The sequence below is a fragment of the Thermobia domestica genome, chromosome 5 (assembly GCF_964235325.1).
Source record: "Thermobia domestica chromosome 5, izTheDome1.hap1.1, whole genome shotgun sequence".
Classification (NCBI taxonomy): Eukaryota; Metazoa; Arthropoda; class Insecta; order Zygentoma; family Lepismatidae; genus Thermobia; species Thermobia domestica.
In genome coordinates, this window is record NC_137458.1 from 169192569 (window position 1) to 169218904 (window position 26336).

Below are 26336 nucleotides of genomic sequence, written 5' to 3' on the forward strand. Positions count from 1 at the left end.
AGTAATCCGGTTGGTCTTCCTCGTTGATCTTCCTGCTTTAAGTTTTCTTTTATTTGCGAAAATTAGACGACAAAACTGAAATTCCAATTCTGCCTTAATACAAATCTCGTTCAGAAAGTAAGTTTCCCTGGGGCCGTAAACACCAAGAAGACACAGCAACCTTAACATTTATTGACATAGATACAGTACAGGTGACATTACTTTTTAACATATTTACCACCAGAATTTCATGGTAAATTCACTTTCAGAATTTAAGCACTTTCGTATCCTGGGATCAATTTTTGCATTCCGATGTATTACAAGACAGCCGCCCGGGAGATGAACTGGCGTATGACAGCCGTCTGCAGTTGTTCATTACTATCAAAATGCTTACCGGACAGGAAGCCCTTGAGGTGTAAGAAGACATAAAATCGCTCGGGGCACGATCCGTCCTATACCTCGAGTGACAATTGATCTGCAACCTCTACTAGGTCTTTTTGACCACCCACCATATAGCTCGGATCTTGCTCCGAGCGGTTTTTACGTCTTCTTACACTTTAAGAAATTCCTATCCGGAGAGTCATGAACAATTGCAGACGGCTGAGTTGTTCTGTGCGGCATCGAAATACGAAAACTAATCCCGCGATATGACAAGTATCTGAATTTCAGTGATAGTTAAGTTGATAAGAAGCATCATGTATGTAGTATCTGTCAATAAATGTTTCAAGGTCAAAATGTGCCTTTTTTGTGTTTATTGTCGTACGGAAACTGACTTTTTGGACATGCCTTGTATAAAGTAGGTTAAAAATAAGATATACTGTATAGTACTGGAAGGTTATTATGCAGAACAGGAATACACTAGTTGAGGCATAATTGGTCAATTGCAGAGCAATATAATTGCGTTTTTATTGGTATGTTTAAATTTTTAGGGTTATCAACCAATATATAGCAAATAGTTATAATCCAAGGTAGACATTCCACATATCGTGGCATAATTTTAAATTACGATTTGTATCAAGCTTTAATTTTTGGATGATACGATTATGTTGTTTCAGAAACTACGTTGTCTAGCACAACACGTATGAATCGTCAGCTGAGTATAATTCTAAATACACCTTTATGTTTCCTTATCAAATAACTGAAAGAAAAAAATATTCGTTTACTTTCTTTCAGAAAATTAAATAAGCTTACTTCTCAAAACTTGAAGAACGTGTTCTACGGTTTAATTTTTTTGAAATGCATTCTTTGTATGGAAGATATGGGTAAATGTTTCGTTTAGAAATAATGGTTTATCGCTGGAACTAAGATGGGACAAGTACATCTCAAACTAACAAAATTCTTCAAGCAATATAACTCATTTCTAAAGAGAGATGACATGTAATCTGGTAATTGATGAAAATTCATGACGCTGAATATTTCCTCTCAGTTTGTTAACGAATACGGAATGAACACTGCTGGAAGTAGAAATAAAAGCGAGAAAAAGAATAACATTATCAAGGAATGATTGACACATCACGCGTATGTCATTAGTCGACATAAAGATCTTCGCCATTGTTACGTTATTTGCTGTCGTGACGGAGCATGATTCATCAATTGGCCATTTTCAGTGGCCGTTTGGTGGTGACGGCATGTCTCCCTCGAACAACACTGCAGGATATCATATGTCTTTTGTAGGGTAACTGCTTCTTGGCATTGGTAGACATGTTTGTGTCATTTCCTATGTAACAAAGAAGTTATTCTAAGTATATTCAACTTTTTATAATTAAATTTTCTAAATGTGGCTGTACTGAGACAAATATGGATGGAATAATAATAAGCGTTATTGTAAGTACCGAGATAATTATTCTATTTGGATTTATAAAATGCTCAGGGTGCCCATATTTCTACTAGACTAAAAAACGGAAACATACAAGTTCTGTATCATCACATGCCTCAAGACACTGCTTTCTATTATTATTTTACTTTGGTGGTCACATTGTTATCACCTGAAATAATTGGCTATCCAGTGGTCATTGAATTCAAATGGAAGTGTCGTACCCACTTAGAGTTACCAGAATAGTTTTTACTGGGTACCACCCACTTTGAGATCCCCTTTTACTTCCTCCGTATAATTGTCGCTGAAACGTTAAAAATCAACCATTTTTTCTAACCGCAGCAAAATGTTTGTTTATCTCATCACAGGCTACAGCCAGCGATGATTTGTCTTCAGCTCCAAGAAAACAAAGGTTATTGTTACTACTTTTGCTTGTTGTGTAAAAATGTTATTACGAGGGAGGATCAAAAACTAGGGTTACAAGGCCGATCTGGAGTTTCATCTGATATAGAGGAATGAGGACTGTGCGGTAATTTCAATTCATGGAGTTGGCAATTGTGCAGAGTTTCAGCCACCCGCCACCTACGGCGCTAGTTGTAGGTAAACACAAAATGGTGACTCGTTTTAGAAAACTGGTCTCGCAAAGAAGTCCGCTCAGTTATTCGATTTCTGTGGGCGAAATATGTAACCGCGGCTGAAATTCCCCGGCAACTGGTAGAGGTTTACGGAAAGACTGTAATGGCTCGTCAGTATGTCGCAGAATGGTGTCGAAAGTTTGCGGCTGGTAGAGAAAACTCACCGACAAGGAGCGGAGTGGCCGACCTAGCACGATATCAACAGATTTGAACATAGCTCGCGTGAACATCATTGACCACCCTCCGTACAGCACGGACCTCGCTCCAAGTGACTTTCACCTGTTTCCACACTTGAAGGAGTACCTCGGAGGCCGTCGCTTCTCTTCAGAGGAGGAGGTGAAACACATCATAACAACGTGGCTGAACACACAAGGACAGGATTTTTACCAGGAGGGATCTTGAAACTCATCCCACAATGCGATAACTGCCTTAACTAATGTGGAGACTATATCGGAAAATAACCTATTCTATGTGCTATCTAATGTATGTGCTTTGGTCGTATGAAGTAATATACACACGTTTCACTGCAGGCTTTGCAACTTTACTTCTTGATCTTCCCTCGTAAAATTCGAATATTTGATTCTTCGTTGATTCGTTGGAACAATATTCGTTATTCTTATAATTGTTTGAACATTGAGAACAAATATTCGGATATTCAAATAATAATCGAATTTTAACAGCAGTATTGCGTATAGTAGTTCATTCTAACCCATTTCTCCTCCGCCTCTTCCAGACGTGAGCAAGTGTAATAGTACTTCCAATTCACTGTTGAACATAGAATTTCCCAATCTGCAATTCATTACCTCATTTAAACAATAAATTCTTCAGTTCTGTGGTACGCGTTACGTTTATACTAGTGTATAAGTTTTAGTATTAGTAGAATGATGGAATTTTGTCGCTTACAAGTGTATTAACTAAAATCATTAGTATTTGTTGAAATATTAAAATTGAAAGATAATTATAAATACAAATTCAGTTAAACTTACAGAACTGAGTAAAATGCTAAATATTCAGTGCATGGATGAGAGATAAGCTATGTTCGTATTTCTTAAATGTACAGATTGCTATGATCATACCGTATTTAAGACAGATTAAGGAAGTTAAAGGTGATAAACAATAAATGAAAACTGTCATGAAAATAGTTTGTTCAAAATTTTTCTTCTTCATCTTCTTTTTAAATGGTAACTCTATGTGTACTCCAAGGAGACTAAGAATAATAAATTTCACTGAAACTGTTTGACGTGCTAGTGTCTTTCTATTTTCTTTTCTTTCTAATTTGAAATGCCTAACAACATAATTGAAACAACTAATGTCCTCAGAATATTTTTGTGGCGAGAAAGTATATATGCGAAGACTATCACTTATTATACCAGAGTAGGGATGGCCAATTTCGGAATTTTTACTTTCTGGAATCCGGAAAGTAAAATCGAAAAAAAAAATCTAGAATTTGGACAAATTTTGGAATTCGGTAAAAATCCGGAATTTAAAAATATCAGAATTCCGAAAGTTTTCTGAATTCTGGAAAGCGAAATTTCTTATTCTGGAAAATAAATTTTCCGGAATCTGGATTCCGGAAAATTTTGTCCATCCCTTTACCATAATCTGAATTCCTTTCAAGCAACCACAGTGTTCCCTTGCAGGTATGATTAAAAGCACAAGGATAAACATTAAGAACAACAGGTAGCAGTGCCACGATATACTTCACATGAAGGGGTTTGGTTCTGTTTGTCGCTACGCTTGTTATATAGCATTATTACGTTTATCGCCGTGACGTTATGCAACTCACATACAAACATTATTAAACGGGTTGCATATGTAGCCAGGATAGTTAAATTCTCAGAAACACATTGAGAACTTTTGATTGACGTTATCCTAGAATTAACTTTTGATCCATTACATTCTGGCGAAAATTGATGGCGATGCTTCCAAGTAGTTCTTGAGATTTTGTCTCCCAGACACACGAAGAGACATACTTTTTGGTAAATTATCTAAAAGTCTTATTAGTTATAATTTTTCCCTGCATGTAGTTACACGCGTTTTACGCGATTAACATTTTCCTTTTAATGAATTTTCTAATTACGTATAAAATGTTATTGACAATGTTTGACATCTATAACCAGACAATGATATTTAAGTACTTCTTTACAATATGTTGCTAAACTTTCTTGTAACTAAGATTGTGTCCATTTAACATTGTAAATTGCATGTGGGGGTAAATAAGTGTTTATGTCGGTATATCTGTTTACAGTTCAACAGCTTTGTAATTAAGAGGTCTTGGTTTGTATCTGGTGGCCCACCATCCTGAGATTTTCCAGTTTTCCTCAGTTGAAGGAGGCGAGTGGTCGGATGGTCCTTTGTAAATCCTTTTCCACTGTTATTGTTATTTTGGTTGTTGTTTTTTTTATTCTTCTGTTAATAGTCTCCTTCTTGATAAAACAATAAATTAAGAAAGTGTCGTTGAAGGTTAGAAATTAAGGTTTCCGGATAACATTCATGAACTATTGATATTTTTTGTACATATAGTTAGGACGAACATACTTTAAAAAATGTGAATTGGTTAATGCCGATATGTGGACTGCAGAAATGTTCAAGACCTTTTCTTTTCTTTATATATATATATAAAAATGAACCCAATTTCATCTAGAAGGCAGTGGTACCAGATACATAAAGATTTTTTCTCTTTGTAAGGGAAACCTATAGAAAATCCCAGCTATTTGGATTGAATGGACGACGGACGTCGCAGATGGATTTCCATTCTGAGCAATTGGCTTTGGTGTTAGCTTGGTGCCGATAGGAAAACGAAGAAAGCTGAAGACCGCAGAAGCTTTATAACAGATTGGCTTGTGGTAGCTCCAACTCTCTCGTTCGTTTTTCCATGCATATATCGATATTGAACGGGAAAGCCTGTCTCCCACACACGCATATATATATATATATATATATATATATATATATATATATATATATATATATATATATTTTTTTTTTTTTTCTCTACTAACGTAATAACACGGGTTATACACATGAGATATTTCACGCCGATGAACTATTTGGAATGATTCTGCTAGTTCAGGCAATTTTGTGAGCTGCTCGACCTGGCATCTTTTTTCAAGCCAAAATGAAATGGCAGCTGCTGCTGCAACGTCTTAAACTGTTATGCTTCATTAGCATCGAAATTTAAATCAGTATGCTATCTTTTTTTTTAACATTCCTGGTGTGACAAATGATTTGATCAAATTATCTTGATGTCAGCATATATTTCTTTTCCTAGAGGTAAACAGATAAAAGATAGACGTAAGAACTCACCGCAAATCTTGCTCGATAAACTGCAATTAGTTTTCTGATCCCAGTCAAACTCTAAACGAAATCCACTAGTGGTGCATCATGATTTTCAAATTCACTGCACTTTCTGGATTTTTTTTAACCTGTTAACATTAAAACCCAACATATTTCGAGCTTTTATCTTTACGATAATTTAAAAATCCCAAGAGTTACAGTTATACAGTCATCCTGACATATTCTGTGTTTTGTTTTAACCTATTGTGTAATGAATTTGTGCATTTGGTAAGTGAAATAAAATTAAAATTTTCAATTTAACGTCCCACTTTTATGCCCGTTAGGCTAAGGGAGACGATGATTAAGGGAAGTGAATAATGATTGGAGAATTAGTGGAATTGAATGTGGGAGGAAACGGGAATATCCCAATAAAATCCACGGACATGATGTTCACCACAAGCTTACTTGGCCGAGAATCGAACCAGGGACCCCGTGCACCAGAGACAAGCGCTCTACCACTGAGTCCATTCTGGAAAAGCTTTTCTCGTCTCGTTTTGTAAAATTATGTACGAAAATTTTTGCATTGATTTTCTTCTGAATTTTACCTATCAGAATACTTCCATGTTACAAGAGTTCCATGAAATGCGTGACATGATAACGTTTAAACTATATCTACATATATATTAAACCTTGCGTATCTTCAAACGTTGATAAATGCTCTTCATTGTGTTCATACAATCACTTTGTCCATTTATAGTTTTCATTCTATTAATCATATAACACTAAAACAATGTTTCAGATCTAAGACTTGGGTGAGCTAGTGTTGCCAACGAGACTCGTAAAATTTCCCGTCCTGTCTCGAGTTTTGTCGACTCTCGTCTCCTAGACAAAGCTAGGCAATTTGAAAATCCTCAGTTTATGCTGCAGTGTCACCTAGGACGTACTGTGTACGTCTCCCGTTGTTCAACTTAACTTTGCAAAAACAGAAAGATTTCAGTAATTACTGAGGCACTAAAAAGGAAGCCAAGATCTTGATATTTGACTGAAACTTCCTGGCCTTGCTCAAGAAGGTGCTTGTTCCGTTGTTTGGTCTCATGCCTCATTTATAATAATTGTATCCATATAATCGTTTGTTTCAATTTATTTTATTTATTTATTTATTTATTTGTAAATTTGCGTTTATAGTACCTACAGATTCAATTATAATCTTTATTTCATCTTGCAAGGTCGAAAATGCTCTCATCATAGTCCATCTTGCTAATTTGGACATATGAGGAAACTATTTAGATACCGCCATGTAGTAATACTTCTCCGTTATTGCCATTTAGTTTTTGATATTCTGTGTATGTGTGTGTTTGTGTGTAAAAGCAACGAGCTAACTTAGACTGGTTTACTTCAAAAACATTTTAGTTCTTATATATTGATATTTGTGTATTTGAGAATAAAATTATAAAGTTAGTATAAGCCTGAAAACTCAAATTAGTCAACACCGTAGATTTGCGTGAGTTGCTTTATTGAACAACTTTCTTTGACTAGTGAAAAATTAAGCACCGTGTTTTAGCTCAGATTAGTTCAAAATGACTCTGAAACCAATATTCCACGAGTAATAAAGATACAGAAATAAAATTAGTAAATAAACTAGTAAATTAGTACTAAATAAAATTAGTAATTAGTAAATAAAAGATATAGAAATATTAGTATAAGTCAAACACTGCGCTTCAAGGACTTGTTATTACCATTTTGATTCTGAATGTACTCTTCCCTCATTGTATTGATATGCTGTTTCGTTTCGTTGCAGTGTGGTCTCAGGGCATGTACCCACAACCATCTGAACCTGCGGCCAATATCGACGACTATAGCGCCTATGATGAATACGACTATGAGGACACCACCAATGAGTAAGTACACAATCCCTCTTTCTTCTCTTGCGTCTTGTGTACTAAATAGTTTCAGAGAAAGTTTGGATAAAAGTCGATGAAATGTTTAACAATTATGAAATAATAATAAAAAAAGATAAAATTTCCGTTGTATCTTTGAAAATAATGAACGCTAGTGAATTTTATTTCAGTTTCAGAGACTACAAGTACCGTATACAGAAGTTTAAGATACGGCTCAGTTTGCTCATGAATAACAAAATAATGCTTTATGAAGTTGAAAAATTGCTGATTGTGTACATTAGTGGTCGAAATGTGATTAAGAATCGTTATCAAGATACAAAATTTGTCCCAGTGAGGCTTACAATTTGTAGCATTTCTTGCAACAACAGAAACACGGTTAAGAATACAAAGTTGCGCAAGGTACAGTTTAGAGACAGTTTCGGGGGAGAAGTGCCGATACCGTTTATTGTAGTACACCCAGTGTGAACGGTGCAAGAATATTGTGAAAATGTTGCACATGGTGCATGTTTAGGAAACTTATCTATGTAGGCCATAACATCAAAGCATAAGATCAGAAAGAATCAAATACAACTAACTAGGGATGTACTTGAACCTGAACCCACAAAGTGGGAGTGTTGTATATATTTCCTGAAAGTTTGCGTCAAGGTAAGATCAAAACCGGCTACCAAAATTGGGGAGGTCTCATGCATTCCGCTTCGGGGCAGCACTTTACTCATTTCTATTAAAATCTTTAAGCGTGTCTATAAAGTCCGTTGCAACCCCGGAACATCTGAAACGGTGAGACAGATATGAAAACAGAAAAAGATGTATTTCCTCATTTCAAAAGTACAACGTATCAAAGTAAAATAAATTGTCCCAGGGTCCCCCACAGGGTCCCAGACAGGGTCCAACTCAAAATTTTTAAATGGAAAGGAAGGGGGGCAACTTGAGTATCGTTTGAAAGTTGGTGTTAAATGAAAGAAGGTAAATCAAGTTTCGACTTTCTACGATAAACCTGTGCAAAATAGTGGCGGATCAAAATATCAACACAATCTTCATTACAAAGTCTATGGCCACTCGTATTAATCTGAAACGGTGGGATAGGTGTAAAAACAAAAACAAAGATATGTTATTATTTCAAAAGTATAATGATTCAAAGTAAAAAAAAAAAAAAAAAAAAGTTCTAGGTTTGCTCGCAGGTTCACAGATGGGGTCCAACTCAAAATGTTGAAAAGCCTGTGCAAAATGGCGGTGGGTCAAAATGTCAACAGAAGCGTGTTGAAACATTCTAGTATTTTTTGTTTTTGTTTGTTTGTTTGTTTGTTTTTCACCTGTCTCACCGTTTCATATTAATAGGAGTGGGCATAGACTTTTAAATGAAGATTGTGTTGATAGTTTGACTCACCGCTATTTTGCACAGGCTTATCGTACAGAGTCGAGACATAATTTATCTTCTTTCATTTAACACCAACTTTCATACGATATGGAAGTTTACCCCACTTTCCATTTAAAAATTTTGAGTTGGACCCCGACTGGAAACTTGCGGGGGACCCTGGGACAATTTGTTTTACTTTGATATGTTGTACTTTTGAAATGATAAAAGACCTTTTTTTCTGTTTTCATATCTGTCTCGCCGTTTCAGATTTTTTGGCGTTGCAAACGGACTTTATAGACACGCTGTTCAAGGTCAAATGTAGTGTGGCAAGCTAACTATTTAACATGAAGGCCGTCACTCCGTCAGTATCTCTAGTCAGTTTTTAGTGGCAATGACGATGAGTGCTCAACGATGTCTGATACGTCAAATATTACTATCTGAGTTCGAAATCGAGCATAACGTTGCGGCAACAACTGAAAACATTTGCCATGTGAAAGGTGAAGTGAACCACAGCACAGCAGAGTTCTAGAAATTTCGTGCAGGTTGTAAAAATGTCGAAGATCAGCCAAAGTCTGGCCTCCCGAAAGTAATAGATTCTACTCTTGTAAACCAACTAGGCATGTCCTAGTCCACTGTAATGCATCAACTTCACGAATTCGGAGGAAAATTACCAGGAGCTGCCGCATTGTGCCATTTGAGTTACTCCAGCTCAAGCCCAGAGGAGAGTGGATACGTGCCGACAATTGCTGCAAAACCCATGTAATGTGCTTTTACTGAAACGGATTGTGTCATATGCGAAGAAAATTGGTGTTCTTCCGAAATCCGAATATACTAAAACAGTGGTTGAGCAAGGACCAACTTCCAGAGCCTGTCATCCAACAGGGCCGTTTCGAGCATAAAGTCATGCTCTGTGTGTGGGTAGTGGAACTAGGATAGGGTAATTTAGTTCGAGTTCGTTGCTAATGGTCAAACCATCAATGTTGACATTTATTCCGAACGATTGGTATGAATGTATGGTGCACCGTACCAGAAATATCCAACATTGATAAACCGAAAGCGCGCCGTGCTGTAACAGGATAACTCAAGACCACACTCGGCTCGAAAAAGTCAGGAACTTAATGGTATCGAACTAATGCTACATGCATATATAGTCCTGACTTTGCCCGTTCGGATTACCAACTGTTTTGGTCCATGATGCATTTCCTGTAGTCATGATGTTTCACCAACCACCAGAAGTAAGAAACACCAGTAACCACTAACTTCTGTAGTTGTAAGGATAAGATGTAATATTGACGTGAAACCGAAGAACGCACAACAAAGTGTTTACAGACAGTCCAACATGAAGGGCTATACTTTGAATACCAGCCTGCTTTCATTGTACTGTAACAAATACAGGTATTGTGTACCAGAATATTGCAAGATTTATGACTAGGGAATGGAAATTGATTAAGTATCACCTTAATTTTAAAGTTCGTTTTATTTTTGCACATTTTACCAATTTTCAGCTTTTAGGATATTTTTTTACTAATTTTTCCTACGTTTAGGTGTTTTTTCGTATTTTTTTATAAGCTTCGGTATTTTTCATTATTATTATTATTATTATTATTATTATTATTATTATTATTATTATTATTATTATTATTATTATTATTATTGTTATTATTGTTATTATTGTATTCTTTAGATGTTTGTAGTATACTCGAGACTTTGTGCCGAGGTAAACACATTTTCTCATAGGATGACAATTTATAGGAAGCAAAAGAAAGTTCGGGCCTGGGGTGTTTCTTTTTATTTCACTTTGACGGTGCAACTTAGGGAAAAAGAGGATATTTAAAAATGATCGAAAATGACCGATATAAGTGCCAAATCCATAGTTTTGGAGGTCACTCGAGATGAATAGTGACACTTCACATGCTATTTAAGTCCAATTTCAATCTCCAATAAGACAGCAATATCAAGCACTGCGGTTCAAGATGGGCCGGGAGGGGAGTGACATGTCACCCATGTAAACATAATCGAAAACTACGAATATTGGTGTCGAATCCATAATTTTAGCTGTTTTTTCGGATGAATAGTGACACTTTTGATGCCGTTAAGTCCAAGTTCATCCCCCATCGGTATGGATGTGAGGGCTGGGGCTGCGAAGGAATATTATTATTACTAAGTATTCTGCTTTCGGCAGGTCCTGGGACTAATGGGATTTTTTTTTTTTTTTTTAAAGATTTGGGCCTGGAAATGTTTTTTCCACTTTTCTTGATCTTCAGCTTCCTCTTTTAACTACCAATATTTCCTCCTATCTTTCAAATCATCGATCAGCTATGTTCTTCTTCTTCCTCGCTTCCCGTCCGTCTTTCCTTCTATAGCGGTGTGAAGAAGACAATTTCTTCGCAAGATGTATCCAATCCAATTGGCCTTTCTACGAAGGATGGTGGCTAGAAGTGTCCTCTTCTCTCCTATCCGTTTTAAAACATCTTCGTTTGTTGCTCTCTCTGTCCATTTTATCTTCCTCCTCCTTACTCAAACACCACATTTCGAAGCTCTTTAAATATTTTTTCTCTAACTTCCATAATGTCCAAGCCTCTGAACCATACAGTCCAATGCTCCATATATAGCACTTGACCAACTTCTTCTTAAGTCCAAAATTGAGTCTGCTAGTTAAGAGTGATCTTTTCTTGTTGTATGCTTCTTTAGCTATGGCAATTCTTGATTTGATCTCTTTAGTGCAGCAAGCGTCTCTCGTCAAAATACTTCCCCGATACTTGAAATTATCAACATCTTCAAGTTCGTTTTGTTCTACTCTGATCCGTAAGGGCGTATTTCCACAGGATATTCTCATGACTTTCGACTTTTCGATGTCAACCTCGACTGCGAAGGGGTAATATGTATAAATAAACGCATACAACCAATATTTGTGTTGAATCCATAGTTTTCGGGGTCATGAGATGAATAGTGACACCCCTGATGGCGGTTAACTCCAAATTGAATCTCCATAGGCATGAAGAGGGGTGAAAGTGTTCAAAATGACCTAGATTAGTGTCAAATTCATAGTTTTTTAGGTCAGGTGAAAACGGTTGATCCGTTTAAAATTACATTTAGAACACAATACACACTTCAAACTATATTTTTTTAAATCATGTCATTTTGAATAGAGAACTTGTTCTACGAGATAGAATTTTTTAAAAGTTGTACGAAAAGTAGAGTATCTTACGAATTTTTATCATTATACTTTCATTGAAATACGTATAAGAGAAGGGGATTATATAATATCCTAGCTGGGGACTCCGCCCCAGAACCCCACTTTTGCTCAGTCTACGGCCTCGCGTGTTTTATGTATCAGTTTGTGCATCAAGAGTGAATTTCGTACACTTGCTCTTAACATTTCTAGAATTTGGCCCGGCTGGGGGCTTCGCCCCCTGACCCTCGCCTTTACTTGTCCTATGGCCTTGTACCTATTAAACCCACAATTTACTATATGTCACATTTCTTTTCGTATTTTAACTGTCTAAAAGATAAGATTTTGTATCCCAAAAAAAGTAAAACATGGTAATTTCCATTTAAATAAAATGAGAATTTCTTCATACCCTTTTAGACCCCTTAAAAATTAAAAATATTCATTTTTGGCAATTTTCCTGTCGGTTAGTCCCGTTAGGCTACAATCATGCCAAATTTCATCATTCTAATCGTGCCAGAAGTGGCTGAACATTTTGCGGTGTAGATGTCCCATATAAATATCATGGGGAAGATTTTTCAGTTCCCCATAAACCTACTCTGTAGTTGGATTTTTTTTTTTTTTAATTTTTGGTAATTTATTTATGTAACGAAAACGCACAAGCATACCGAATTTGAAGTTTTTTTATTTCAATTCCATGTATCTAAAATATGGAATTACAAGTCGAAAAAAGGCCCAGGGAATTTTTTCATCCCCCCTTTAGAATCTCTAAAAATTAAAAATATTCACATTTGGCAATGTTCCTGTCGGTTAGTCCTCAAAGCCACAATCATGTCAAATTTAATAATTGTAGCCCTACAGGAAGTGCCCAATAACTTTGAGGTGTGAAAGGTGTTCCATATAAATAACGTAGGGAAGATTTTTCAGTTCTCCATAAAACCACTCTGAAGTTGGCTTTTTTAATTTTTAGTGACTTAATTAGGTAACGCTAACGCAAACGTACAAGCATACCGAATTTCAAATTTTTATTCCAAATGAAATTGTAGGTCCAAAAAGGCCCATTTAAATAACATGGGGAAATCCTTCATTCCCCCTTTAGACCCCCTAAAAGTTAAAAATATTCACTTTTGGCAATTTTCTTGTGGGTTAATCCCAAAAAGCTACAATCGTGCCAAATTTTAGATTTCCACGTCTACCGGAAGTACCCCTTTATTTTATGTCAGTTCATGTAGTTTATATATATATATATATATATATATATATATATATATATATATATATATATATATATATATATATATATATATATATATATATATAATACAAAATTGAAATACAGCTTATAGCCAATTTATTATACAACTATTTAATAATTTTATTACTGCTCAAAACATAACGTTAGAATAGCATTTTGTTCTTTCAAAACAAAACTAACTGCCATCTGTGATGGAAATGCTGTACTGTTGATCTGAAAGGTATGCTTTGTTTATCTTGAAAAATGCTTTCCCACTATTTGTTCTCTAGCAGTAGAAAATGACTCAAAAAAAAAAAAAAAAAAAAAAAAAGCGAAAGAGCGCGCGTAACGTTTGCATTAAGGGCGTGTCGTCTTCCACGATTATGGATGACTTTAGCTGGTCGCCTGCTCGCTTTTTTTTTTTAGTGGAAAGTCTTTCCATGAAAATTGATCTAGACAAAGAAGATGATTGATAATCATCGATGATTTTAATTAGCAGAATTTTCATCCCAACGTGTAATATTATCTGTACAGACACTAGGGACATGTATTGATTGATTAATGTTGTGGTCGATGTGAGAATTCAGTCATGCGAATTGTGCAGGACTACAAAGAATGTATATATGTCGGATGGTGGTCATGAATCGAGTTCTTCGGTTGAGAACAGTGACATTTTGATTCACAATTCTGAATCTCGTTCTGTTTCACTGTGATACGGTAGCTGTGTACATTTAATACACTCATACCATAGAATAAAGTATTTTAACAATTAATAGTTTTGTAATCATTTGGCATAATTGACGTTGAGTACACTACAACTGTTAGCGTTTAACGAAATTATGTCCAAAGATGTATAACAAAATACTTTGGTTTGTGTAATATTTACCTGTACCTTGGGCAGAAAGTACTCATACATGTGCACTATACTTAGTAGAATGTTAATTTCATATTAACAAAAGAAGAATGTTTTTAATATATGTAAGTGAGTATTATGGGATAGTTGTTGATATGGACATGTTTTATGGTTACCTAGTCAGTGAGTTTGTGTACTTAACAGTTTTAAGAAAAGGATATTATAAGTTATATCAAATAATAAACCAGTTTAGCACCGTTTATAGACGTTGTCATTTTTATTAAAAAGGTGAGATTAATGGTATTTAGATATCGAAGCTAATATTTTAATGCCAAAGAAATACTACCACTTCGAATTTTTATCTCAGCAAACGAACCAGGTTTACGACTATCTTTTTGATAAGTCGTTATAAAAATTTTGGTTTACCTCACCCGGGACTTTGTAAATTCAATTCCCGAAGAAGAGTAAGGTTGAATTTACTTTTATACTACAGTTAATGAATACGAACTTAACCATATTGCGAAGGGGTAAAGTAATCATAAGAAAAATGGACAACGAAACAATGCAGCATGAATCAAATAATAGTGACAGCGATGAGACTAGTGTAACACCAGGATTGACATCGGAGGATCGAATCTTGTTAGCTTTACAGCGACAATTAATGCAGATGTCTACCGAGATAAAGAAGCAAAATGAAGAATTAAAGCAGAACATGGAACAGAAGTTCAACGAATCTAACAAGACCATAGAACAGAAGATGGAACAGAAGTTTGACGAAGCTAACAAGCAAAATGAAGAATTAAGTAGACGAATGGAACAGAAGTTTGACGAAGCTAACAAACAAAATGAAGAATTAAGTAGACGGATAGAACGGATAGAACAGAAATCAGATGAAACGAAACAGACAATTGTCCAGGTGGTGAACGACATATCCTCACAGTTCGAGGAAAAGTTAAAAAGGATATCCGATGATTGTCAAGAAAAGCACAATCACCAAAACCAAGAAATCTGTGCTGTAAAAAAAGATTTAGAAGTAGTAGAATCTTCCATTAAACAGCAAAGGATCCAGGTCAGGAACAATTCTAATAACATACGTGTAAATACACAGTTGTTAGCTACTATTCAGGAAGAGATTAGAACGTTACAGGCTAAAGACAACATTTACCGTAATAACTTGGGTAGTGATCGCTTTGAGTTGCCCCACTCACCAGAGATGAACTCGCCTTCGCCGGGGTCTGATGAGGATATTATACTAGAAGAAAGTTGTCCGAAGAGTACTGATGAGTGAAACGTAGATGGTGCGATGACACCGCACGTCATGGATAGGAACTATCATTCAACAAGAACAAGGAATGAGAAAAGGAAGGTAAAATTAAGTGTTAAGATGAGTGAAATTCGAGCTATGAGCAAATTCAGTGGTAAGTGTAATGAGAATGCTACTTCTTTCTTAGAGAAATTCCAAGACGAATGCAATATAATGTGTATCGATCGATCACAATATATGAAATTAATACCCCATGTATTACTCCCACCTTGTTCCTTATGGTTTAAGGCAATACGTGATCACATTAGTACATATGAGGAATTCAAAGCGGCATTGATCGCAAATTATGAAAATGACTTTTTGCTGGCAAATAGAGATGCCACCCTTAGAAATCAACACTTCAATCCTCGATTGCACAAATCTCTTGTAGAGTTTGTTGTAAATGTCTACAACGAATTAAAGGTTGTTAATCCATTACAATCGGAATCGAGAATAATAGCATCGATTCGAAATTTGCTTCCATTTAAATTGCAACAGATCTTATTTTCCACACAGTGTATGAGTTTCAGCCATTTATTGATGCTTGTCCAATGCTACGAAACTCAATACCATGCCATGAATCCACAATCAGGAATGGGTAAAAATAAGAATAATTCAGATCATTTGGTGCCTGTTCGGAATTTAAATATACGAAGTATGAATAATACGGAACCTAACCTAAGCCGAGCATACTCTAGCAATCAAAATGAGCAAAATAGACAAGATTATGTAGGGAATCCGCCTAATCTAATTAACCGTAGCAATTCATATGTTAGACCATATAGTCAAAATAGGTTTAATAATCGAAGTACTGAGCGAAATTCCAGAAATGCAGCGAACTACGTGGATAGACGTAATTGGAGATCAAGAGATGGGACTTCATACCAAAATCTGAATCACGATGAAAGACATGTACAACATAATGTAGAACCTAATCATGATAGCGCAGTACAGTGTACTTTATTAGAAACGTATGCAAGTACGAATGTAACCTGATTACTGTTAATGAAATTTAATTAGACTCATATCAGCTCTAGATTTTCATGAACATTTATTTTATTTTTATTCAATTTAATTCTCTTTAATTCTCATTAATCAATGATAATTTTCAAATGATTTTTATTCTTTCTTGTTAATGTGAAGAATCATAATTCGATTTATAATTAATTAAAAGCAAAGATTATTTATATTAGATTGATTTGTGTTGAAAACTTAATTATCAAAGATTATGTTAAGAAGAAGATCTATTCTATAAAATCAATTATTCGACGACTACCTTGAATGATATTCTTCTTTAATATAACATCTTAGTGCTACGATGTATACCTTTAAATGCAACATCTGACTTATTTGTTATTTAATGCGCCCGTAAAGATTAATATTATTTGTAACCCACGTTTGTCCTTTACATTTTTTGAAATCGCACCCTTCGACGACTAATTAAATGAGCGACGATATTTTTAATAAGAAAATATATTATTAATATAGGGGATAATAATGAAATAAATATAATGAATGTAATTAAAAATAAATATTGATGAAATGAAAGATTTATTATGAATGTATTTATATATATATGTGTAGATGTGAAATGTAATGAATAGATATACAAGGTGCGATTAAAATATGATGGACATAAGCAATGTAAAGAACACTAATGTAAACGGACCAGTGGTTCTTGAAGATAAAAGCCAAGCCTACTCATGACTTTTATATTCAGTCCCTTTGTCGAGCGACATTTTTATATAACAAAATACTTTGGTTTGTGTAATATTTACCTGTACCTTGGGCAGAAAGTACTCATACATGTGCACTATACTTAGTAGAATGTTAATTTCATATTAACAAAAGAAGAATGTTTTTAATATATGTAAGTGAGTATTATGGGATAGTTGTTGATATGGACATGTTTTATGGTTACCTAGTCAGTGAGTTTGTGTACTTAACAGTTTTAAGAAAAGGATATTATAAGTTATATCAAATAATAAACCAGTTTAGCACCGTTTATAGACGTTGTCATTTTTATTAAAAAGGTGAGATTAATGGTATTTAGATATCGAAGCTAATATTTTAATGCCAAAGAAATACTACCACTTCGAATTTTTATCTCAGCAAACGAACCAGGTTTACGACTATCTTTTTGATAAGTCGTTATAGATGTGACATATACCAAGCTGAACAAATATGCGTGAGTTCAAAACCTTATGCGCAGTTTCTGTGAAAATAATAATAGTAATAAGAAAATATTTCTTTGTTGACCTAAAAAAATTACTGCTGTACGCGAGGATGATGCTACTTATTGAAGTGAAACTGACACTGAAATATTAGCCTCTAACTGAGGTCTTTATAACATTAGTAAGACGACAGTACATCCTGTGGTTAATGAGATATAGTCTCAACTCGAATTACGATTAACTCTTAAATATTAATTTCTGTTTAACTTAATTATTGCCTAAAGATCACATTGAGCTAAATGAAATAATATGCCTCAGGGTAAATTCTTACTCAAGAATTTTGAGAAAATCGAAAAGAGGACTTTCGTGGCGCTAAAAAATATGTCATTCGTTGCTAATAATGCTTGACAATTTTATTTTTTAAAAAAAAAATTGCTAGAAAAAATATTTGTGCGCTCTCATATGTAGCAAAATACATCTTTAACTTGCAGACTATGTCTATTGATGTTTGTCTTTTTCGAATGGTGACACGTACTCATTTGCATATATACAGTGGACTCTCACTTAACCTACTTCTCCTAACCCTCCTCCCCCGTTCTTTCAAGAAATAAGTCATTTTCGTTATAAGTTACCTCGATGCTCTACCTCTACAATAATATACAACTCTACAAATCACACACTTTTTAAACTAGACTTTTGCATTTATAAAAATACAGTACTGTACTTAATTCAGTATTGTTGGCTTAATATTTTATATATATATATATATATATATATATATATATATATATATATATATATATATATATATATATATATATATATATATATATATATATCTTTTCTCCCCCACAATTTCTAACACTCATTCGTTTTCTGCTCCATCCAGCTAATTCTCTCCATTCTTCTCCACACCTACATTTCTAAAGCTTTCAGTCGTTTTAAATCGTTCTTGGGTAATATCCTTAGTTTGTGTGTTCCTTTATTCAGTTTCAGCATTTCGTTCAGCTGTGTGTCACTGGAGCAGCTTGTGATTGATACTTCTGATTTTGGTCACTTAAATTAATTGAACTATAATACCTTAAGCCTTTTCCAACCATTGTGGAAATGCTATACAATTTAGAGCTACGAAATAGTGATTTTCGTTTTAAGCGACTTTTTCGTTATCCGACCACAGTTCTGTTCCCTGGTGGTCGGTTAACAGGGAATCTGCTGTACTACTTGTATATACTATTATATACCAAAATATTTACGATTTGTCTCCAAATATTTCATAAACTAAAACTGAAAATAAATCCGTAACACAAACCCCCATTGGACCGACGATTTAAAGTGCATGTGCTATCAGTATACAGTTATCATTGCTAAATAACCCCTATCGCAATTGTTACTGTTTTCCGTAATTCAAGTTCTTTATTCATTTCAGTCAAATAGTTCCGCCATTGTCTTTACGGCGCTGGGCCGCCAATGCCATCTGATTTTTCTCACTGATCTCGCAGTAAGTACTGTTTAGACCTGATGCTACTTGAGTTGGCAATCTCAGAGGAAGCGATAAACAAGTGCCGCTGAGACATGGCAAGGTGCAGAATCGTGGGGAGTGAGTTGAATACTCCCGCTAATACGTTACTGGTAATGTTTCCCACGCTACAAGAATTGCATTTTCAAATTCGAGACGAGTCAGGAGTCTTGTGACCAACACTAGTTTACTCAAGTCTTAGATCTCAAATACGGTTTTAATGTTAACATGATTCACAGTATAAAAACTATAAATTGATAAAGTAATTGTAGGCACATAATGAAGAGCATTAATCAACATTTAAAGATACGCAAGTTATTATACAATATACCCCAATAATAAATATCATTTATGTAAATGATGTTACAACACACTCTTCGTGGACCTCTCGTGATGCAGAATAATTTTGATGAATTCTGGATGAAATTAAGGAAAAAATCAATGCATTGATTTTGTTCATAAATTTACAAAACGAGACGAGAAAATTTCGATAAAGAATTCTTCGACAATCGAGACGAGGCGTGAGTCTTAAACATTTGACGAGACGAGACGTTGAAACCTTATTTCATGTCTTACCTCGTCTCTTGGGAAACATTACTGTTATTGTTGGTGACTAGTGTGACACTGCTTTCAGAAAATTGCACATCAGTTCATATGTAATTAACATGTATTTCATATGTTTCTTATATTTTTCTCTGTAGCATTCGTTAGCAGCAGTATTCTTAACTCCACATAGTAGTTCAATAATTGTGGATCTTCAAATGTGCAAACTTTCTGTACCGAAATATTCCAGTGTGACGAGGATTTCACATTCAGGTCTTCCAAACTCCGACTGTGGTTATCTGTATTTCGCGTTGGCAATCATAATTAATATTTTCATCATAGTATAAGAAAATTTGCCAACCAATTAAAAATACTACTGAATATTTTGAATTACCAGTGCCAATTGAATTGAAAATACCACTGTTACTCAAATAGTCTACTATTTGAGTAACATTTAGTACCGTAGTTACATTTCTCAGTTACTAAGTCTTTTCGCAAAATTTGATAAGTGTTAATTTTGTTAACCTGGATTAAATTTCAATTCAGGACTTTAAAAAAAATCAATGATTGTAGTACACATAATCATTGGACATTGTCGCACCCAATATTATTGTTTCGCGGAGATGAATTACTTGAACTGTATCTGAGGGAGTTTCATTAGAGTGGCCCAAAAGTAGGTATACAGTCCTGCAATGGCAGATCCAGGATTTGATCAAGGGAGGGGCTAAACCATAGTTTGCATCTTTATCCACTGTAAAGCAGGATTCAAGCCTATTTTATCCAGTGTATACCTGAGGGTCAAGCGGGGCTATAGCTCTTATAGCCCCCTTCTTGGATTTGCGCGTGCAGTCGTGTATGTTTTATATACGTAGGTCTGTATACCTACTTTTGGGCCACTCTATATAGTACCGTACAGGTAATAAAGTTTATTATTATTATTATTATTATTATTATTATTATTATTATTATTATTATTATTATTATTATTATTATTATTATTATTATTGTTGTTGTTGTTTCCAATTCTTTTTACTAGCCAAACAGAAATGTCAACAACTCAGGTCAATTTCCTGTTTCCATTTCTTAAATTTTCACCTATGTCCAGAGCCGTAGCTAGAGATTTCGGCGCCCGGGGCGAAGTAGAATTCGGCGCCCCTACACTCATCTTACTAATCTTACCAATCATTATATATATATATATATATATATATATATATATATATATATATATATATATATATATATATATATATAAGAAAAGCAGCTTTTGTTGTTATGCTACGCTGAATTTTTATAAATCTTCTTGGAAAGACCATTGCAACAACTAAAAACTATCATTATGTATTCTTTTTTAAATAAGAGCTGTTTTCAAGAGTCTTATTTTGGGCTTTTTGTTAAGATTGACAAAACTACGTTTGGTTGTATACAAATTCACTAGGAGAACAGTTCAGGAAAATTACTACGTTTAATACTATCGATAAGAAATTATATTTCAATACATTAAAAACTATGTGCTTCTAAATTGTTCGAAATGGGTGACAGTATTAATTTCCAATAATAATTGTAAACATTTTAATTTTATTCTGTATGTGACCACATCAATAGCATTTTAATTTCGATCTTTTTACGGTAAAAAATATTTTGTGAAATGTAATGGAATGTATGTAGATAGATAAAAACATCACACAACTAGATACGTATGCACAAAATAATATGCTGACAATACAAAAAGTTGATGAAAAAATGACCCCAATAAATTCCTTCAAACTGGAAGAATTTCATATGTTAATGGAATTTAAAAATAAATCATTGGTAGTGATTAGTATCTAAAAAAAGTTGAACTTCTTTGGGCTAAGTTCTGATCCCTTAAGTCCCTATTCTACAACTGCTTGAAGTTCGAAAATGTTATTGTTCCCCTCGTTTATCTTTATTTTTAATATTATCGCACAAACAGCAGCTTGAATGTGTCTCTTCACTCTTCTCACTTTCATACCTTCATTCTCACCGTCGCACAGTGGGGTCGAACCAGGCAATTCTTAGCAAAAACTCGAAAAATGAAGTAAAAGATTGACTTGATATAATTTGTTATAATGAAGCCTTGATAGTGTACACGTAAGATAGTGTGCAGGAAAATAAGTGATAGCAACTTACAATGAACTCATGGGACGTGTAAATTTGGTTATCCGCTGAAGCCGGAGAGAAGATAGGAAATTGATTTTGAATGCGACTATTTCTACATTGCGTGTAGATATTCAGTGACTGGTAAACATGGTGACACGACCGACATGTATGTATCGTTTTGTATATTTAGAATATTGATGTGATGTGTAGTCAATAATCATATTAGCAATGATGCTAATATCATTATCATATCCTTATGATAATCCCCTACTTAATATCATATTTGGAAAATGCTGTGGTACTGAAAGCATATAAAGTATGGTCAAACGATAGAATGGCATTTTACTAGAAAATATGGCATAATATGTCTGTGATTTTTTAATATGTCGTAACAGAAACATTGTTCTTACTGTATGCAAAGAGAAAACCTGCACATATTTGCACGTTTGGAAAATATAGCACATGAAAATGTTTGAGGAAAACCGCATTCTGGATGCAATGCTGCTTTTGAATTGAGCTGGGATAAATGTGAGAATAAGTGTTAGGTTATTAGACATGCACGCAGTGACAAAGTTGAATATAGGTCGATTCTGGGAATTTTGCCCCCAGACCCATCTTGTTTCCAACATCTAGTCATACTTCTCTGTCATTCACCAACAGAACTAAACTCTAGTCAAACATATTTGATTAATGGTGGCGACATTTTGAAACGCCAATGCTTAACAATCTATGAACAATATTAAAATGGTGTTGATCAATTCAGTATTGTGTTTTTGTGATGCATGCACAGAAGTGACATTGGAATCAACTGTAATGAGCCTCCGCTCGCTCCAGCTCAGAGTGTTCCAATCAAGCTATGAAATGAGCTCACGTAATGCACGATGCAATATATGAAACAACCTGAACAGGTTACTGGTGCTTGTAAATCATAATATGTTTAATGTGTCTGATAATATATTCATATCGAGAACTTGTGATGAGATAATTTTTATGTATTGAAGGTCCTTGCATCTTCATTGTCATAACGAATCCTCCACAACTTTGAAATAATTTTGAGAAGCAAGAACTTTTCTTCAATTTTATTACTCTTCAGTTGTAAAATGAATAAGTACACTCTTTCCTTTCATACATAAGAATATAAGCCAATCGTAAATTGCCAAATCAAAGCATATTGCCCACGCGTTTCTTTATGCCAATCATATAATCTGTTATATAATTTAGGCGCGAATATAAGGGATATTTCCTTTTATGATGTAAAACTCTATGTTTTTGATTAAATAATGTCGAAATAACATTATTGTAGCCACTGCATACGCCAAACTAATTGATTTCAATTTTCCGCTTCATATTGCGAATTCTTATTTTTGCCAAGAATTCAGTGCTTTGGCCCCACTGTGCGTCGTGATTAATCCGATTGGGTAGAAAAACGTTTTGAAGTCAGCAAATTCATCACTGTCAAAACGCCGAACACGACTTTGCTCGTTTCTGATTTTGAAAATGCTCATGCCAGTCATGCGTACACTATAAGTCATTACTCGGCACCTTGTATACCACATGTCATTAAAAACTTGTTGTGACTTATTTAAACTCTTGCATTGCGAGCGAAGCGAGCAAGAAAATTTTTAAGAAATCTATGTATTTCATTGATAACCTACAGCAATATTTATGTAATAGGGCGCCAATACTTTCTGGGGGCGACTCGTCTTTTACTCATGTTCAACACCACTTTTTCTTTTTCCTTGCTCGTGCGGCGCCCCCTTGCTGTCAGCGCCCGGGGCGGGCGCCCCGCTGGCCCCCCTTAGCTACGGCTCTGCCTATGTCTGTACGAAATTTCTTTCATTTAGACATTTTACAGGTAGAGATGAATTTCTGGAAAGATTTTAGCTTTTTTTTTTTTTAAGGTTGAAAGGTTCTTTGTTAGTGGTGGGGATGTGAGAGTACGTACGTGCGTCTTACCTAAGATTGCAACAGTCTTAAGCACAATGTTAGTAATAATTTATGCATGTGGTATATGGTTCTGTGTCGGAGTTTACGCTCTATATGAGGTGCAATCCAAAATTCCCGAGCAGTTCCTTGTAAAAAATCAGAGATCTTACCTTAAGCCCACTTTTCTACTATTACCTTACTTAGGTTTGTAATTTGTGACCAATTATTTGGTTGGATTTTTTTTTCGACAAAACAACAATACTTTAGGTCTCCTAAAAACACGTATAACTTCAATAAAAAAATGAACAATATTGGAGGTGATGATGGTACATGCTCTGTCTGAATTCAAATAGGCTTCAACGATATATACTTATATGTGAGCCCCTCCTTAATGAGTTTCTACCTCCGCCACTGATTTGAGCATCCCAAAAATTTATTTCATCTTCCTTGTAATTTCTCTACTAAAACTGGAAGTGGTAGAAATCTACCATCACTTCCGGTTTCAATATCAATTGGAAAATATGTCACGTTATACAAACCAAAGTCCTTGACGTTATGTGTATGTAACATAGCTATTTGTTTCTTCTTTTTAATTAGTCCAGTATTGTTCTTCTATTCCCTACTATTCTTAACACTTCTTCGTTTATCTTCTATTCGATATAGCTTATTTTCATTCTTTTCTATGAATAACGCAGATCTCTTCGATGGACCATAAATCTCTTGTCCATACCACATAACGGTAAAATAACTATTTCTTCTGTCAACACCAAGTTCATCTGTCAAATGAAAGCGAACTTGATCATTTTTATCAGATGAGAGAAATCAGCAATTCTTCTAGTGTTTTAATAGCTAATTACAGTGTGTATTATGTTCGAAAAATCGCTATTGAATGTTTGTCACAAAGAAATCTGGAACTGGAGCTGACCTAGTGAAAATGTCACTGAACCAACTATACTCCCCTTATAAGAAGGAAAACGGGGGGGGGGGGGATTGAAAGAGCTAGGTGTGATTCTTCTTGATCTTAAATAACGGAGGTGACGATAATGCAGTTGATGACAAGGCATTTGGGTGGAGTTGAAATGAACAAGATTCGGCAATAGTCAATTCTTGAGTATAACCTGTAAGATGTTTTCCTTTTAAACCCTTATCCAAATGTCAGTGTGAGAGCCAAGTATTGTTGTATTGGTGCATGGGAGATTTGGATCTTGATGGATGGGCTCAAGGTATGAAGGTCATCAATCCTGTATCCCTGGAGACGATTGACGACATTATGGGCTTCCTTAGGTGCCACCTTCTCCGTCACTCACCTTAACGACGATTATAATAAAAAACCTAATCAGAGACAATCCATTATGTTCATCATTAAGATAGGCTCTCCCTTCTCAGCCTCAACGTCACTCTTGATATCCTATATCATTCCGCTTCTTTACAGAGAGACACGTTTATTCGCTATTAAAAAAAAAAAAAGAAAAGAAAAGAAAAAGAAAAGGAAAAAAAACGGCATTTCTGTATGTGTGTGTTAATCGAATCTACTGTATGTAGAAGGAAATACCTGAACGTAAAAAATACAAATCGAAGTCAACTTCTGTTTGTTCTACCGTTATATCATTGTTTCTGTCATTTTCTCATTTAATGTTCATTTTCTGTATTGTATTATACGGATATAAAGTTTGGATATTTACTTTTGAAGTGAAACCAATGGCTGTCTTTACATATTGCGAACCAGGCAACCGTCCAGAGATCCGCGCTTGAGAGTTCTTTATTTGATTTTTGAAAATATTTATGAAATTCGACAAAATTCTCGAGTTTATGAAATCCGAGAATAAATACAAACGATTACAGTTCTATAAGTAGTTCTGAAAAACACCAGGATAGCATCATGAAAACAAAATACTCTGTATTCCCATGATTCCTTCTATCAAATAAATATTCAGTTCTGTTGTTCTTGCATTTTATACTGTAGCATCCCTTTGCTAGGAAACAAACAGTTTTATTTTCTAAGTTATTGAGAACACTATTATCTAACAGTCTACTTTCTTGCAATATAGTAATTTCTACTTGTCGATATTGTATATATCTTTCGAAAATTACAGTCAATAATGTCTGAGAATCGTTTTAGATAATACTAATCAACGACAATCTTTTATGAAATGCCAGGAAAAAAGAAAAGGGAAGAGAGATTAAAGCAAAAATTACGAAATGTTTTCCAAAAACTATTGGTGCCCACGAACCACAGAGCATTATTCTATAAGTCAAAATAAAGAAATATGTATATTTGTATACCTTTCGAGTGCTCGTCTGGAGATACAAATTGCGCTATGTGGCAACGTTGCAGATAAAGAACCATAGATTAGATCTACCAATCTATCAAATAGTTATATCGGTACTTTCCAGATGGCTGCTAAAGTCGATATTGATTGGCACTAGCATCACTTATTAGTGTAGCAATCGATTCAACTGCTTGTTGTATTCATAGAATAATGCTAATGGCTCCAAGTTAATCTGCGACGTTGCCACATTGTGAAATTCTGATTCCCCATGG

The 26336-nt window shown here is 34.7% G+C and overlaps 1 protein-coding gene across 2 annotated transcripts in view; it reads left to right on the forward strand.

Moving 5' to 3' along the window:
* The window catches only part of LOC145686262 (tyrosine-protein kinase transmembrane receptor Ror-like), a 623893-nt gene that overhangs the window by 403818 nt on the left and 193739 nt on the right, over positions 1-26336 (forward strand). For both annotated transcript variants that reach the window (XM_081759379.1, XM_081759380.1), the window contains exon 2: positions 7502-7601. In XM_081759379.1, coding sequence (XP_081615505.1) covers positions 7502-7601 — 100 coding nt within the window. The remainder of the gene's footprint in view (positions 1-7501; positions 7602-26336) is intronic.